At 35.6% G+C, this 18620-nt stretch overlaps 1 protein-coding gene across 2 annotated transcripts in view; it reads right to left on the reverse strand.

The window, feature by feature from the left end:
- EP300 (E1A binding protein p300) overlaps positions 1-18620 on the reverse strand; it is a 72362-nt gene that overhangs the window by 25139 nt on the left and 28603 nt on the right. For both annotated transcript variants that reach the window (XM_036931521.2, XM_036931520.2), the window contains exons 6-13: positions 17511-17756; positions 11369-11462; positions 10664-10801; positions 8889-9006; positions 8024-8198; positions 2731-2808; positions 2184-2293; positions 371-508 (exon numbers count right to left, since the gene is read on the reverse strand). In XM_036931521.2, coding sequence (XP_036787416.1) covers positions 371-508; positions 2184-2293; positions 2731-2808; positions 8024-8198; positions 8889-9006; positions 10664-10801; positions 11369-11462; positions 17511-17756 — 1097 coding nt within the window. The remainder of the gene's footprint in view (positions 1-370; positions 509-2183; positions 2294-2730; positions 2809-8023; positions 8199-8888; positions 9007-10663; positions 10802-11368; positions 11463-17510; positions 17757-18620) is intronic.

The raw sequence follows: 18620 nt of genomic DNA on the forward strand, positions 1-18620 counted from the left end.
TACAGTTCTGAATTAAGTGGACTTCAAAAATTTCAGCAGAATGGCCTTAGCCACTGCAGAGACATGGGGCAGGTGAGTAAAATACACTTTTCTGGCCCTTATACTCTCTTCAGCAAGAGTTTTTCCTTCTGCATTGCTGTTCTAAGATTTCATTTTAAAAAGTGCTCACTACTAATAAAAATGGTTAAAGACTATCAATTTAATCTATTTCTTACTTTGTACCACCACCACTATGCCACAGAGTAATCTTTTCATGTTCAGAATACCTTATGCCTGTAACTGTTTTTATTAAAAACTTAAAAATCTAGATCAAAGTAAGTTTTAAGAATCACAAAAACAGGTTAAAAAAAAATCCATTTGTGAGACATACTTGAGACACGGGTGCTTGACCGCCAGACGGAGCCAAAGGCATATTCGTCACACTCATTCCCTGTGCTGAGAACTGAGCCTGGGGAAGGAACTGGCTCTGGCTGGAAGGCTGTTGCATGCGAGGCCCATAGCCCATTGGCTGCACAAAGAAACAAAACAAAAAAGCAGAGCACCACATTGCTTCATTACAGGTAATTCCACTATGGCTAGAATCACCCACTGCTTTGGCCCTAATGTGGGGAGGGGAGGGTAGAAAAGGAAGTGGTGCAACATCTGACCCTCATGCTCAGAAAATGGAGAATAGACTCACGGCTGACCTAAGCCTATTATAAAGAAAGACAGGAGGTTGCAAACATAAAATCACTCGATACACAAAATGAACCTAGAACTTCAACAAGAACTGAGGAGAGTGCTTCAGAATTTCATGGGGTTTTTGCTAATGTCAGTGGTATTGTAACAGCACAAATTATAAGACTCCTTAATGGCTACAAATAAAATCTTCCAAGTTGTGGCTGAATCGTGGGTAGCACACATGGCCCACAAACACACTGGGATTGTTACATTTTATTGTAAAATTGCCCTGAACAAATCTAGGCCATCAATACAGGAAGGAATTATGAAATAGCAAAGGCCAAAAACTTTTTTTTTAATAGATTAAAATGGAAATTAAGACTTCTTATTAAGAATGGCAGACAGGTTGTCAAGACATTACTACAGACAACCTCAAAAAGGCTCCAGGATTAGAGGCACTAAGCTAACTCTGAAAGACAGGGTAAGGGTTGGCTGGGGTCAATGTGGAAAGGTGGATAGTAGGTTTGGAGTTTGCATAAGGAGCAGTGAGACACTCATTGTCCCTCTTCTTTACTTTCTAACCAGGCAACTGTCCCTCCATTAATTACCCTTGCAAAAGACTGTTCCCTGCCAGCATGGTTCTATATTTGAGTAAGCAGGCATTATGAAGAGAGGTGATTGTATCAAAGTGTGCAGGCTTCTCAACACTAAGACTTCATGGAAAGGTGACTGGCTGCCCTTTTATAAGCTTGCTAGTACTCTGACTACAAACAGTGTCTGCCAACAAATCTTTCTTTTACTGTAAATTTTATATAACTGAGAGTTCTAAACTATATTAGATCCCATATATACTTTATGTATGTATGTGTGTGTATATATATACACACACTCTATATATTCCATATACATATATATAAATACACGTTAACTATCACAACATATATTTGGGTGTTTTGAAACACACACACACTTTAGAAAACTGGTTTTCTACTTTAAAGCTGTAAACAGCTCTCATGCCACCACTAAGTTCTGTGATTATTGTTTACTGTGCATTCTAATTTACAGATCTCCCACGGTTTAACCATAATATATCCCTAGATGTACTTTGAGGATATGGATTTTTTTCAAATCAGAATATATAACGTAACATTCTTAAAATGAATTTCCTTCAAAGTATATCCTTTCAGTATGTCAGTGATTATTTCTGTAGGATAAATTTCTAAAAACAATTTGTAGGTAAAAGAGACAGGTGAAAATTAAGGAATTTAGTATTTACTGCCTAATTGTGGTATATGGTTTGGTTTTCTCCACTCCATTAAAAAAAGTAACTATTTTCATCTCTGAAACACAGCAACTACTTAATTATGTCTATATTAAGGGCCCAAACCAACAGAATTATAGAAAGAATCAAAGTTAAGGATTAATCACCTACAGTTACCTAAGAATTTTTGTTTATGAAATAAAAACAAAGAAAAAGGACTTTTTTAACCGCCAAAAAGATTACCCAAAGAGGTCCAACTTACTGGGTTGAGAGCTCCAGGCTGAGCTAACTGTCCATGGTGCTGAAGAGGAGAGGTCTGCCGGGGCCCAATAGGCGGCTGGGGCATACTCATCTGCCCAAATTGATTCAAACCTGTGAGTAAGTGTAAAATACTAGATCTCAACACCTTTGTGGAATCAGAGGATAAAAGAATTCTTATTTCTGATTATATCAGGGCAAAGAAAGGAACCTGCTTTCAAGTGTGATGAATGTTTAGCATGCAAGTTTCATTCACAATAACCATAGAAGGGGATTGTTAATTCACATGGTCTGGAATAAATTCCATCTTTGCCAGTTGTTTTTAAATGGATGCTTGATCATTTAATGTCTTTTGCCCCTGACCTGCCAGCCAAACCGTTCTTCACCCATCCAACTCCAAAACATTTTCTGATTTCTGAAACTGGTAATTAGGTAACTTGCTGCTGGCCTGAGTTAAGAGTAAGGTGGCAGGTATTATCTTGTAGTATACTAGGGAATTTGTTAAAATGGCCATGGTTAATTTAAGTACAAGGATTTCTTTCTTAACTTACCAGGCTGTGGAGTTATCCGAGGCATCATCTGGTTTGGCACACTGCCACGGATCATAGATGGATCAGGCAGAGGGCCATCTAAAGTGGGAGAGAAATGGTTAAAAAAAGCATCTTTCAGCCACCTACGCTAAAATAAAGAAACAAAAAAACCATAACTCACAAAATTCAGTCTCAATCTCAAAAGAATAAAGCTTTAAGCTAGACATTTAAGAAAATGTTAGTTCTGAAACATCAGAAAATGCCTCAAATGTTTTTAGTACATTCCTTTAGTACATTCCCAGTGCTTTCAGTGTGACAGGGAAATAAAGTCTTAAAAAAAAAAAAAGAAGCTACTATAGCTTTTAATATGCTATTGTTTGACTAAGCCTGATTCTTTGTTTGGTATGCAGCACAATACTCCATTAAGAGCCAGCCACAGATCTTGGTCAGTGAATAAAATTGATACAACTTTCAAACTTTACTCTGCCACTTCTGCTCATTTACTAAACGTCTGCTATACCAAATAGCAACAAAAATGATCCCACCACCATGTGGTTTACTGCAATTCAAGGTACTACGTTCAGAAGAATTTACCACTAATATTGCTCCTAAAACTATATTACAGTAAAATTGAGAACTGGAGAAAACACCAAACCCTCGAAAAGTCTTTTATACACAACTGTGCAAGATTTACCAAGTTACATGTGTAACCTATGTTCACTGTATAAAAATCAAAGAATATAAGGAGGTAAACTAAGTTTTAATCTTCTACGTGTTTAACACACTTTATATAAAGTAAGTTTTTCCCCTAACATATGAGGAACTTTCTTTCCTGTCAACAATCTGGATAGGCGTTGCAAGCTAAATGCCAGCAGAGGACAGGCAGTTAATATTCAAGAGTGAGAAAAAGACCAGGCCGCCCCTGAAACACCAGTAACAGGGAGGACTGTGATGAGGTGGAGGAAGCACAAGCCTGCTTAAAGGTGGCCACTACTCCAGCCACAGACAGTGGTGCCCTTGCACGGGACAGGGCCAAATCTGCTAGATTCTTCTACTTTTAAAGAAAAGCCAGATCCAGATTTTATTGCAAAGTCTATAAATAGGTGAGACTAAGCAAATGAAACAATACATAATTCTAGAGCCCACATGTGGCCCAAGTGCTTACACAGCTATGATGTACATGATGGCTTTTACTGACTGTATGGTGGAAATATGTCAAAATCTACCGCTGACCCATTAGGCAGCTCTTAATTTTTCATTATCAAAAGGAACATCTGATGAACATTTGAAGGAACATTTTGATGATCATTTTTAAGATAAATATTTAGAGATAAAGAATATATACACATATATTCAAATCCATTAAAATGCCCATCATTCACATTTAAACAAATACTCTCTTAATGCAAAATATACACATAGACATTCAAAAACCTTATAACATATAACAGTAAGTATCCAGGAATCCTGCCACCCCCACAAAAAAAACAATGTTAACAGATGAGTATTTATTCCAGAACTTTTTTCTGGGAATATGTCACATTACAAAAAATCAAATTATAACATAAATGATCTGTCACTGACTTTCTCTTAAGGCTTATTTGTAAAAAGTTGAAGTCAGCTCCTTATTCAACTTCATTAACAATTAGGTTAATCTTTTTCAGATTGCAAGTATATGTTGCTTGTATTAACATATTGTGAACCTCTTTGTAGGCTGATATATATAGACCTACCACAGCCACTCTTTCATTACATAATAAACACAGGTCTCTTGCCTAAATAAAAAAAAATCCAAGTACAGAAATACAAAAACAAGAAGTTTCAAGACTTCCATAATCACTACTCTTACCCATAATTTTCTCATGCAAATACAAAAATTAGGAATAAGTTCACACTTAAAATATTATACTGGGTGCAAAAACTGTGTCTTCCCTATTTCCCATTGTTTTTGTCTTTTAAAAAAATTGAGATATAACTGACACACATAATGTATTGGTTTCAGATGTATGACATGATTTGATATTTGTACATAGAGCAAAAATAATCACATTAAGTCTAGTTAATATCTGTTGCTATACAGACTCACAAATCTTTTTCCTTGTGATGAGAACTTTAAAGATCTACTCTTAGCAATTTCCAAATATGCAGTACAGTATGACTATAGTCACCATGCTGTACATTACATCCCCAGGACTCATTTGTAACTGGAAATTTATACCTTTTGACACTTTTCACCCATTTTGCCTACTTCCCACCCACCCCCACTCCGGCAACCACTGCCAATTGGTTCTCAGTATCGACGACCCACCCCATCCCCTTTAATGGAAAAGATTCCGCATGTAAGTGAGATCATATGGTTATTTGTCTTTCTCTAACTTACTACACTTAGCATAATGCCCTCAAGGTCCACCCGTGTTGCAAATGTCAAGATTTCCTCCTTCCTTTTTTTAAGGCTGAATAAAGTTCCATTGTGTGTATGTATACACTAACGCTCCAATCCCCCTGCCCCACCTCCTTTCTTGAACCATTCATCCATCAACAGGTCTATCTTGGCTATTGTTCACATGGGTACATATATATTTATCTTATTAAACTCATTTCACCTTTACGGTTCACTATGGGCTTTTTACCTAGTCAAATTATCATTCCTTTTCTTTATGGTTTGGTTTTATTTTCTGGATGTTCCCTCATCTCCCTTTATGTTAACTTATGTTCCTAAGACAGACTGATGAACAAGACGTGGTTGGCTGTTTCAGCCTTTTCTTTCAAGAAAATTTCCTTTTACTACTTTTTAACAGTTTAATCACAGTTCTGTTTATTCACTGTATCTTAATGGTTTAGAGAAGATTGTGAAGACAGAATGCCTGGACCTGATTCTTAATTTTGCCATTGACTGACTGTGTGAGTGCAGCCAAGTTAGTTAACGCTCTCTGTGCTTCAGTTCTTCATCTGTAAAATGGAGACAACAGCACCTACATTAGGTTCGTTGGAGTTCCCATACCTGCTTTCCCTATCTTCTACTGATTTTTGTTCTTTTTCATTTGATTTTGCACCTATTTAAAGCTGTTAAGTCTTCTGTTTTGTTACTGCTAACATGGTTTTTAAACTCAATTCCTTTTCTATCCCCTGTTTTGTTTTCATTTCTTCATTGTAAAATTTTTTCTTCTGAAAATTCCCTTTGCCTTTTGTAATACTTCTTCAAACAGTTTTTCTATTTGCTGATTGTGACTTTCCCTTGCAGTTTTAACTTATCTACCTAAGAACCACAGGTTGGATCCTTACTGTTATTTATCTCAGTATAGTGAGCAGTCCCCCCTCAGGGTGAGCTGTTTGCTCAAGAGGGTAGGTAGAATCACCTTAAAGCTGTCACTCTCCCAGTGGCACCTTGACCTTCACTTTTAGGTAGAGGGCTCCTGGTGGTTGGTTAAATCTGTTCCATCTTCCAACTGCTTGGGTGTAAAGGGGGAGCCTCAAATTAAAATATTCTAGTACGTAGCTCTAAGGTTACTTTAGCAATGCAATACTGGGGCACTTTTAGATGTTTCTGATGGTTCAATAGAATAAATCATGCTACTGTGGATATTTCTGTGCAATTATACCATTGTTGCTTGTCATTAAGTTCCTAGACATGGAATGCTTGAATTTACAGGAATGAACAAATATTTAACTGCTCACCAAGAGTCATGTGACTATATAGTCACTAACACACATTTTTAACCTTTAGAGACTCCAAACGGTCTCCGCTAATTTTACTTGTTCTTTCCTTTTCTCATTTTTCTTCCGATCTCTAATCTTTTTTCCCAAGTCATACATTAAGGAAATTAGTGTCTTTAAATACTGAATCTATTTTCTAGTTTGTATTAATTATATTTATGGTAATCTTCTGTTGTAATTTTTTCTTAAAGCTTCCAGCTACCAGCTAGCTTAGCTGCTTCTTATTTCATTTTACTTTTTCTACATTGTTCTGTGTAGTACTTTTAGTTTTTTGTTTAAAGTTTAAAACTTTATTCTTCTACAACTAATTTCTGTATATGGGATAAGGTATACAAAATGCTAGATTTAGTATAAGCTAAAGGTCAACATCTACTTAGGGCTACTGAGTTCCACTAGTACCTATTCCACAGTTGTTACGGTAGGTTCAGTTACTATACTGTTTTTACTTTAACATAAAACTACAATTTACTATCTGATAGAGTTTAGACTTGGATCAAATTTCTAAAGAACTCAAGTAAACTTTATCATACTTTTGTATCTCAAATGCACACACTTCAGTTACTGCCCTAGTTCAAACCATCAGCAATATGATGCAGTCTCAGCTCTAGCCTTGACTTCCTTGTTTCTGAGCATCTGTGCTCCTACCTACTCAAAAAAAAAAAAAAAAAAGATGCGTTTTCCCTTGTCAGTGGGCCTCCATGTGTATTATTCCCTCTGCCAGAAATGTTATCGCTCTTCTTAATTCTTTTCACATCATGGCCCACAGAGAAAACGTATCTAGCATACTGCAAGTTAACAAACGAGGCTGCTAAAAGCTGATGGCAACCAACAGTTCTCCACCTTTACTACTTCAGGGCCTGGGGATGAATTTCTCAGCCCACCTATCAAATCCACTAATGGCATAAGAGTTAGCACCTGCTGACTCACTTGATGTTACCTGTAGGTAGTCAGTGTTCCCTAACTCAAGAAACCCAGGTTTTTCCCTAGCCTTTCTCACATCTTTTAAATATCCTGTATTCTTCCTCACTATTGTCTATCTACTGCTCATTGCACTACTTGAAACAATGAGTTCCAATGAATGAATAAGGCAATGCAGAATAATCTTGGCTATCTGGGTAATCATTAAGTCAAGATGGCTGCTATAACCAGGACACTGAAGCTGTGAAGATAAATTTTTTTAAAAATGCTTCAAAAAATAGTTCTTAGCTTTTGAACATATTGTGTAACATGAGATTGTGTGTTTAGGATTTATGAAAGCTGGTGAGGCCTCTAAACCCTACTCGGCCTCTACCTATTGGCTGCGCACCATATCCAAATCAGTGAACACCTGTGAAATATTTTCTAGGTGTCACCATGAGAGAAAGTATCTTGGGGTCTAAAAATGATGCCACATCAGGACACGTTAGGGACCATGCCCAGGACTCTTTTATATACTATTCAGTTACTGTTTTTATTAGAGGATGAATTATTTTCTTTACAAAGGCAAAAATGGATCATTCAAAACTAGAACAGTTACACAATCTAATGTAAATTAATTAGGTTGTTAGAAACAATTTTATTACTAATTTCTCTCCTAAGTAACTATAAGAAAAGCACTTACTAGAATTCATTCCTGGTTGTGGCTGCCCCATGTTAGGCCCTGTGTTCATGGAAACTGGCACCATGCCTGCAGCACTTGGTAGCATATTTTGTTTCTGTAGTCTAGTCCTTCGTTTTTCTTCCAGTTCTTTCTGGATCTTATAGATCTTCTCAGCTAGCAGGTGGTAGTATTCCGCCTTTTTGAATTTGGGAAATAAAAAAGCAGACATGAGAAAAAAAGAACTGTCATCAGGTAACAGGAAAAAAACAAAACAAACCCTAAGAACAGATATTAGCTTCATTTCAAGAAGCAGGCAGAAACTTTTAAAAGGGGGAAGAATCTACTTTCTTAGATTGTTCTAAATATGAGGCTCATGTTTGGAATCATAATGTGAAAGCAGCTTTATTATGACCCCACAAAGTAAAGCATGACATCTCAAAGTAGGTTTACAAAATACATGCTGGCAATTTACAGCACATGAAAAGAATACACTAGATTTTGAAGAAGTGCCAATTTAGAGAAGAAGGTTTAACTGATGTAGAGAAATGGGAATACTACTTGAGATCAAAATACTAAGTAGTTGATTCACTACATCCTAGTGAAAATAACACAGAGCTGATTAACAGCTCAACCACTTTTAAACTGACAGGACAACCCAGATAAAGTGCCACATGAGTGCACTGTATTACTGAAAGGAAAAATGTGATTCTTAATGACATACGCTTTAAGAAAATTGCTTTGTTATCTTGACTGTGCACAGTAAGACAGGATAGCTAAAGGGTATCCTCTGAAATATAGCATCACCTGAACATGTAACAAATAGAGACCAACTGAACAACCAGAACAGGTCCACTTCTGACTTCATATAGAAAACACAAATGCTCACTCGATTATTTGCAGATTCATACATGTCCCCTTCCACTTTCCGGGCATATGCAACTAGGTTTTCCATCCGTCTGTCTTTTAAAGCAGCAGGATCCGGAGTAGGAAATATGGCTTGAACACTAGGGAATAGAAAATCCTACCACTATTATATCATGTTAGCCTTTTGTTCTCATCACAGAATTGTACATTATTTTAAACCTTTTCCTAATTAGTATTTTCTCATTTTTATACAATGAGTACATTAGGTAGAATTTAAAAAGAACTGTCAGATAAACTCAAATATAAAATAACACTGGCCCAAATGAAGTTGTCTCTTTGTAGTAAACAAAGGGTTTTCCTTATCAGAATATAAGAAATGATGCCATAAAAATACTCCTTGGTCCCTGTCACTCCAGTGTAGAGCAGAAAAATTATACTATGCAATCTGCATCAAGGAAGTCAGAAAACCTGACCTTTGTCATAGTGTCAAGCAGCAACACCCTTCAGATCCTCCTATGCCCTCATTTTATTGAGCTTAGTGAAATAAAACCTAAAAATCACTACAAAATCTTAAAAGATCAAGAATGGGAAGTGAAGAAGGCCGAAATGTCTACGCTTCTGCTAAATTGAGTATTTTTTACTCTCTAGCAAGTCTCTACAAAATGCCTGGCACTTGTGTTCCTAAAGACTGACAAATATGATTTCCAGCCACTAATTTTATCATTGGGACACCCATGTTCAGTTGTATAGTACTTAGAGGAACCAGATGGGGAGGAAATAAATGGAAGTTAAGAGTATCTTAATTGGTAAAAAAATTCCCAAGTATATAATAATCTCTTAATATCAATTCAGACAATTGATCCCAAATAGCCTATTGTCTCTATTAAGTGAAAGTTCCTAAACAATTTGTTTGTCACAAATTAAGTTTGTTCTGGAGTTTCCTCCTTACTGTCAAATTCCATTTCTAGTGAAATCATTAAAAAAAAACTCCTAAATGAAACGCAAATGTATCTGGTAGGCTACTGTAATATAAACATAAATTAAGATAAAAAGCCAGATGGTTCTAAGCCAATAAAACAAATGGATGGAATGAAGACCTTTCTATTAAGTGGTGAAGAAATGAAAAGAAGATTTCTAACCCAAGAGAGAAATGCTACATGTTGTCAGAAGTGTAAGCTCTGTTATCAGTGAGGTCCAAGCTCTATTTTTATGACTTAGGCACATTACATATACTACTCTATAGGCTTTCCCTCTTTTATCTGAAAAGAGCTCTTTAAATTAAATAAGACTATTCATGAGGCCAAGTGCCTGGCATATATCAACTTTGCAACAAGAAGTGCAGAGGTATTTCACAAACTACTGATCGGTGCACATCTGGAAGACCAGACACCACAGAGTACCAGATTCAACTTGTCAGCACAGAAGTTTTAGCAGGGATAATGGTAAACAGTGTTGCCACTGCCATATTCTCATGAGCTAAGACCTAATTTTTCTTTTAAAAAAGGAGTTTTGTAAAGGCAGCGACACCAAAATGAGTAATTTTAACAAATATAATGATTATTGTTACCAGGCAGAATAGTTCACACAATGTTCAAGCTGTAAGTCTCCTACAAATGATAATGAAAAGGTTGAAAAGCAGAGAATAGGAAGCAAGAAAGCCACAGGAAGAGAAATATCAGCAGCATCAGCCAGGCTGTAGAGAAATCAGTAATATTCCTGTTGTGGTTAAGTGCCTGGCAGATTGGAAGCATGTTGACATGGAAACTCGTTATGAATAAGACATGCCTACAATCTTACAGTTTGTGAACAAGATGATTTCGAAGATCCTGAGTAATATCTTCATGCCATTGTTTCCGAATTCCAGTACTGGATGGTTGAGCTGCTGTTGGCATAGGACCCAGGGAGGTCACACTGGCATTTTCACTCATCATTGGGCTTTAAAAAGGAGTCATGAAATAGTTTTAGTGAAAGAAGGGGAGGAGAAAGAAGATTTCACTTAAGCAGAGCTGACAGTGGTGATTGCAATGGGTCTAATACACTATAAAAGTCTATTTACATAAAGCAGTCCACAGGAAATAAAGTGTATATGTGTTTGTACTTGTGTGAAGGATTCAACCTACAACATTTCATTGTGTAGCAGGGAGGAAGAAGTCTTGGGTTTAGAAGACTAAGTTTTACATTATAAGACTAAACTGTAACTTTGAAATAGCTTATCCCAGAGAATCCACTGGGCAATGGACTAATTCTTAACACAGGGATGGAGCAACTTGTCTTTTAAGCAGCTGCATACTTGCAACTTCCTATTTTATTTGCGAAGGTCTAGGATACCCCAGATAACTGAGTTTCAAATAAGGTTATAGAAAGCCTTAAATATGGACTCAAAACATATTATTTGTCTTCATTCATCAAGGATATCCTCAAATCAAGGAAACAAAACAACTCAAAGAATTCTAAAAAGTGTTTGAAACATGACACAGGGCACAAACCCAAGATAAAACTTACTTTTGAGAATTTATGGCTGAATGCAACATTGAGTCAGACAGAAGATTTGACGTTTGAACCCCTACACCTCCATTTACTCCCATAGGACTAGCACCTAGGTAAAAAACAAAACAAAAACCAAGATAGAATATTTTAAATCTCAAATATCAGTACAAAAAAAAAAATAAGTAGAAGAAAGGAAGAAAGAAAAACTATGGAAGTACTAGAAGAAAATACCATAAGAAATTTTTATCCTTTCAAAGACCCAAAAACTCAGGAGCCATACAGACAACATTTAGAAATTTGAGTAATAAATAAAACAATCACCACAAAGAGACAAAATCAGGGAAAAATACTAGAAGCACACATAATAAAAAATTATTATTAGCAATATAATTAGCACATACATAAAGGCTGAATACATGAAGCACCCTTATAAACCATTAAATAGGAAGAACAGGTAATTTATATAAAAATACAATAGCTTAAAAAATGCATATATGCTCAACTACACTTAAAGTAAAACTTAGAGCAATGTATTTTTCATGTATGAAATTGTGAAAATTTTTTAAACTTTTGAGAATATCAAGTGTTGAGAAGGGTTCAGGGAAAGAAGCCTTTTCAACCACAATTCATAGTGTGTAAACTGATGCACTCTTGGGTGGGCTTTTTGGCAACTGGTTAACTAAAAATTCATGCACATATTCTTTGACAGGATTTCCACTCTGACACACTCTTACATTTATATGCATAGATGCATGGACAGACATAAGTATGATGATGTTAAAAGGAGCAAAACACTAGAACCAAATTCTTTAGGGAACTGAATTATTATATGTGCTTTTATTAAGTACAATTTATGTAAGGACACGAAGAACCTCAGTACTATGGTCCTAGGGAGGGGAATGTAAGGCAGCATTTGGTTTAAAGTTGAACATGTTTTACTGACTTTGACTACTCTTCCAAACTAGCTTGAATAGTTCTATGTGCACATACAACTTCTTCAATTTGTTATTTTAATAAATATTCTATTTCTTTGAAAACAGAAATGACCAACAGCAAGTTACACTAAACCAAATTTTCATGTGGTTTAAAAAAAAAACCTGTTGTTGACACACAATTCTATTAATATACCCCTCAAGGTGTTTTAGTTAAAAAAAAGAAAACAAACAAAACCTCCCACTGAAATGCAAACTGGCTAGTTTGTAAACAATGTTTAGTGAAGAAAAATGCCGATGCTTCTCTCATGCTTCCTAAATGCTTAGGCAGAATCTTGATTCTAACGGCATCAGGCTGGCTCTGAAATGTCTTTGCTGGAAGTGTTCTTTTTGAAAAGAATTATATTGTCCATAATCCTGTATTTGTCACTGTAAACACTCCATGTGTAAATAATCCCTTTTTATAAAAATTATGTACCTTTAATTTAACAAAGATTTGTTTCATTGGTGGCAATAGTATGATTAGGTACAAGAAAAAGTGATCATACTACATCAACTTGCTTATCTTCCTGCTTTCTGGTGGCACACGCAAACACTGCAGAACATTCTCTCCAGTCTCCAGAAGTCCATTTAATATGCAGCACTGACTGCAAGTAATGGCTGTCATAAATGAGACAGAAATACCCTTACACAAACTAGTATTTAAGACCATAAGAGTGAGTGAGCACTTGAGAATACAAAAATGTAGAAAGTCTGACATTACTGGCATTGCCAGAGAATATGTCAAGAAAAAAAATGAACAAAAAAAATTCGTGGCACCTAAAAATCAGCAAGAACATACTTTTCTTTGCTAATCTGTAGCAGCAATCTAATAAACTACTAAGATAACCGTTAGAGAGTAAATGAATTCAGTAAGAACTAGAAGATTAATTAAGAATGTGGTCAAACATGGTCACAATGTTTTTTTGGGCCCTAGATGGATTCCTTCTTCTCCTCCCTACTACAAAATCTCTATAACCTGATACATATGTAATAAAATTTCTATAGTTTCATCTACTTAAATCATTTATCTGCCATCTAGACTAGAGATGTTTCAAAATAGGGACCATGCCCTTTTAGTACGTTTTTTCAACATACAGCGCGTCTCAATGAATGCTGCTTATCATTTATTCAAATGTCCTTGTGAATCAAAGGTTACCTAAAATTTTAAACTGAGAATATTCCAGCACTGCAACCAGTTCTGCCACAGCAAGAAACATTATCTGTAATCCCCAGCTGTTACTGTGAATGCATTTTCCCAAGGAAGCATTAGTATGTTTGCTTTGGTGCTTCATCCTACCTAGCACTATACATCGAAGGTGAAGATGGTATGATACAGACCCATAAACATAAATACTACTTTTTCCAAAAATCTGACAGCCTGGGAACATAAATTTGAAATCCTAACTACCACATAAGTGAAATATAGAACCTCGAGAAAGTACAAATCAAAACTCCTAAATTCTTGATGGTAATACTTCCAGAATTTTCATAAAAGAACTGAAAGGTAGGTAACCAAAAATTTGAAGGTCAGCAATGGAAGAAAATAAGGATACTAAAAAGGTTAAAGGCAAATGAAGAGCACTCCACCACAAATGACTTATTTATCTCAAAAGTTTAACCTGGACTTAATAAGAAAACCACCAAATACAACTTATAGGACAATCTACAGGGGTCTCAAAATATGATTTCACTTATTTGTGGAATATAAAAACAAAGCAAAATAGAAGGAACAAAACAAAAGTGAGAAGTGAGGGGGAGGGGTTGGGGATAAAAGGGCACCATAATTCACAATCACAATATAAACAGGTCACGTGGACAGTAGTACAGCATGGAGAGTACAGTCAATGATTCCATAACATCTTTCTACACTGACAGATAATAACTGCACTAGAGTGGGTGAGGGTTTAATAATATGGGTAACCATTGAAACACTGTGCTGTACATTTGAAACCGACATAAGATTGTATATCAAAGATACTTCAATTTAAAAAAAGTCAATGTGTGATGAGCAAAAAAGAAAAGGTCAGATAACTTCTACATTAAAAAAGACACATAAACTTGAATATAAAGGCCTTGGCTGACTTTGGGGGACAACTGGAGAAATTAAAACAGACTGCACTGTACATAAGATGACATTATTGAACAAACGTTAAATTTTGCAGGTATGACAGCACTATTGTGGTTAAGAGAGAATGTCATTATTAGGAATTATGCTGAAATAGTTAGCAGTCAAGTGTCAGGATATCTCAAGTCCATACAGGAACAAAGCAAATGTGGTATAAATGTTGAAAATTAATAAACCTAGGTAAAAGGTATGTATGTACATGGTCTCTACTGGACTACTACAACTTTTAGGTAGGCTTGAAAACTCCAAATTAAAATTCAGGAGGAAAAAAAAAGCACTCATACAGGTAAAAGAAATCACCAAAGTACTACCTTTACCTTCAACCTGCAATGATTATGACAGAAAAAAAATAAATTATGTAAGGGAGAATACACAGATGTTTTTATGGCTCAAATTTCCTGACAAGTTCTCCCCTGGACTTCTAGTTATACATCCAATATTTTGGGGTTAAAATAATATGGGTGAGACCTGACAGCACTACTTTGGAGTCCAATCTTGGAAAAACATAAAAGACAAACATTTTAGGGCACTGAATAAATGGAAATATACTCAAGTAAAATACTTTTGTTTACAAACAGGATAAAAATTTTACTCTGTTGGTGGGGATCAGTCCCGTTTGTGGATTTAGCCTACTAGCACAGGTCTGAGACCTCACGTACCCTAAAATAATAACTATCAGTGGGAGAAAACAGAAGTGAAAAAAGATAGTAAAAGAAAATACAGTTATCAACACTAATTTGAGTGTTTAATTGTGCACTTCTTTACTCTTTCTGGTAATATGACACTATCCTCAGCCAAGTCGTAACTCGAGTCATATTTCTGATCATTAAAATTATTACATTCCTAGTATAATCCATTATACAACTCTAATAATGATAGAAACCTTAAAGGATCTTTACCCTGAGAAAAAACATTTACAGGAAAAACAACAACAAAACAAAACCCTGGTCTAAAGCATCACCCCAAAGTATGAAGTTTTGCTAAAAACTAGTAAATTATTTAAGATTTTGGTGTGAAGTGAAAAAGTAGTTACATTTTCATAATATGTAGTAAATACTGTCTTAAAAACCATCTAAAGATGGTTGAGAAAATTACATGACCCAGTCATGTGATTCCATTTGATATTCATATCCTTTATTTACTATCTATGCTTTAGGGAACTCATAAAAATAAAATGAAAACACAGGGGACACCCTTCAACATAAAACACACATTTAAAAGGACTTTGGTATAAAAAGAAAAACACCTCATAAGTAGGCCTTTGCCTATCTGAGCTGTGCCTGATGAACAGAAACCACACTGATGTTACAGGCTGAAAAGTAGAGTAAATATTCCCACATTAGCTTCCAAAATGGGATCTAACTAACACAACAAAAGAAATAAATGAGGTATTCTAGAAGTTTGGTTCACAATGATTATTACTAAAAAGGCACCATAAATTGAAAAACAAGAAACAGATGGAAACTTGATTAATCTTAAATCTAATCATAAAATAAAGAGAAAGAAACTGAGAAAGGGTAAAAAGAAATCCCAAAAAGCTAACCTCCACATAATCTTGAGGCTATTTATTATAAATGAACATACACAGATGATACAACAGCCGATGAAAAGAGCTGAACTAGGGTAACACATTGAAATCTGAAAAATTAATGGGAAATAACCAATGGGCAATAACCAATTACAAAAATGAAAATCCAGGTCGTGCAAACAACTGCACTGGGTCAAGATCCTAAAACTCAAGGAAGATGCACTTTGCATAACATGGGAAAGGGTGATGAGAAAAGCAATCTTTAAGTCAAAAAAGCAATCAACTAACCAAACCAAACCAAAGAGATCAGGGGTCGGGTGGGGTGGGGCTGGGGTGAGGAGGTGAAATCCTCAGATCTTTTCCATTTTTAACCCCTTTCGTGTACCTTTTACTTCTTAAGAGCCTGAAAACAGGCCTGAAAGGGCAGAATTTGCTCTTCATCCCAGTTTCTGGTCTAGTTTTTAAAACTTCTCACTCAATAAAAACAAGTTAGCACTGCTTCTCAATGCAATAGTGTACATTTCCTTAAGTTAAAAACAACAAAAATCAACATCATCACACTTTTGCAAGAGTAGTGGCCCAATTTTCTCACTTATAATCAAATAATGGGCAGAAACTAAAGCCTACTGCAAATATTAACAGAAAGATGAAAACGGATTTCAGAGGAAAAGGTATAGTGGATTAATTATTCAGAATCAGACTGTTTTCTGGTTACAGAAGAATTTTATCATCAAGTAAAATTTTAGAAGAGCCACAATATTAAAAGTAATGTACTTACTAGTGTTTGATATATCTAACTATTTAAACAAAGTATCTCAGATGTTCAACTGCCTGACAGCAAGGGTAATACAGCAAATCTTTTATTTTACCATGTAATTAGAGAAAGAAATATACCACAAACTAGGATATTAGAACACCATTCACTCCTTCTCTTTCCTCTCCAATCATATCGTAGGATGAGTTTAGGAAAACAAGTACACTCAAAAAACTATTTCAGAAGGCTACACTACTGCTGTTAGATTTATGGGAATCTGTATTAACAATAACCACACTCATTTCTAGTTATTTCAAACCAAAGCAATACTTCAAGCCAAGCACAATATTTTGGTGTGGTTTTAAAAAACAAAAAAATTGGAAACTTAACATCCACCTATTGAGATTGTTTTACGTAACAAAATACTATACAACAGTTAAAAAGGATACACTGGTACAGAAAGTGAAAGATTATGTTAAAAAGAAATACTGTGTTACAGAATTAACAAATGGGACCCCATCTCTAGAAATAAAAACTCATATGCATAAAATGATTAAGAAGGATATAAACCAGTAGCAGTTGCCTCTGGTATGTGGTTTACAAGGGGATTTTTTACACTGCAATCTTTAAAACAACAAATTTCTTCAAAACATAACAAAAAATTAAGGGGGGGTTAGAAAGACACACAGAAACTAAAATAAGGAGTTGGTTCTGCCTACTACATGGCATTTACAAATACAACCAATAGCACATCTGTCACTAGGATACCAACTTACTCATGTTGCTCATGGGCCGCATGCCTTGGGGAGACTGCCCAGACTGCTGATTCTGCTGGGACTTTGCTTGCACCTGGGGCTGTGTTGGCATCTGATTTACTTGATAGGGGAGTCCAAGAGCTGCGTAGGCTCTTTCTATAGAGCTGGGGTCAATCTGACTGACAGTGCTTAGGCTGGGGGCAGACTGCTGACCCACCCCTAGAGAGCTAGTATTTCCAAGTCCAACTGGTGCTCCAGTCAAAATTGCTAGAGAAGACAAAGAAATGGTATTAAACACTGAAGGTGCCGAGAAAAGAAGACCAGCATGTTTGAGTGAATTCTAAAAAACACAAAATTATTTTTATATGACTATGAAAATCTCAGTATATATGCATCTTGTTTTACTCTTACTTCCTTTAAAAAACTTTTAGATGCAGAACTTACTGGTTAAAGGGGATCACTGGCATGAAAAGCTTTTGATCCAAAATACCCAAAAACTTTCTCACGGACTGCATCAATGTTCCCACTAACATTGTCTGAATGCCAGAGCCATACAAACACCAACAGTAGGTGGCATGATCTCTGCAGAGGTGACGAAGAGATATATGGCACCTCGCTTCATTTCTTAATTTAACAGTGAACTTCTCGGCATTCCTTTTCTCTAGAGAATTGTCTATTTCCTTGCCCCAATTTCCTACTGGGCTATTTATGACTTCTTCATTCATCTATGGAATTTAATGCCTTCTTCACATGCTGCATGAGTATTTCCAAATTTGCCTTCCAATTCTAAACCATTAATGTTTAGTTTCTAAAGAACAGGGGCAGTAACTGCATTTAAATCTTTTTTCTAAGCTTCTCATCATCCAAAGTTTCTAAATATAATCTCAAGATTTTTTACTTTCTCTTTAAATAATTTCAAATTATCTCAGTATTTAGATCATAGGTATAAAGAGTAACTTGCCTGAAGTCAAAGCAATTATATTTGAAGTTTTCATGGATTTAAAAATGGAGCATACATTCACCTATGGTTTTTATAAAGAATTAACAATGACAAGTTCCTGCATCTTATTTTTGGTAAAGGGCCATTTACTTCTAACCTCATTAATATGAATCTATATGAAAACATTATCA

This window comes from Manis pentadactyla, chromosome 10 (genome assembly GCF_030020395.1).
Source record: "Manis pentadactyla isolate mManPen7 chromosome 10, mManPen7.hap1, whole genome shotgun sequence".
NCBI lineage: Eukaryota > Metazoa > Chordata > Mammalia > Pholidota > Manidae > Manis > Manis pentadactyla.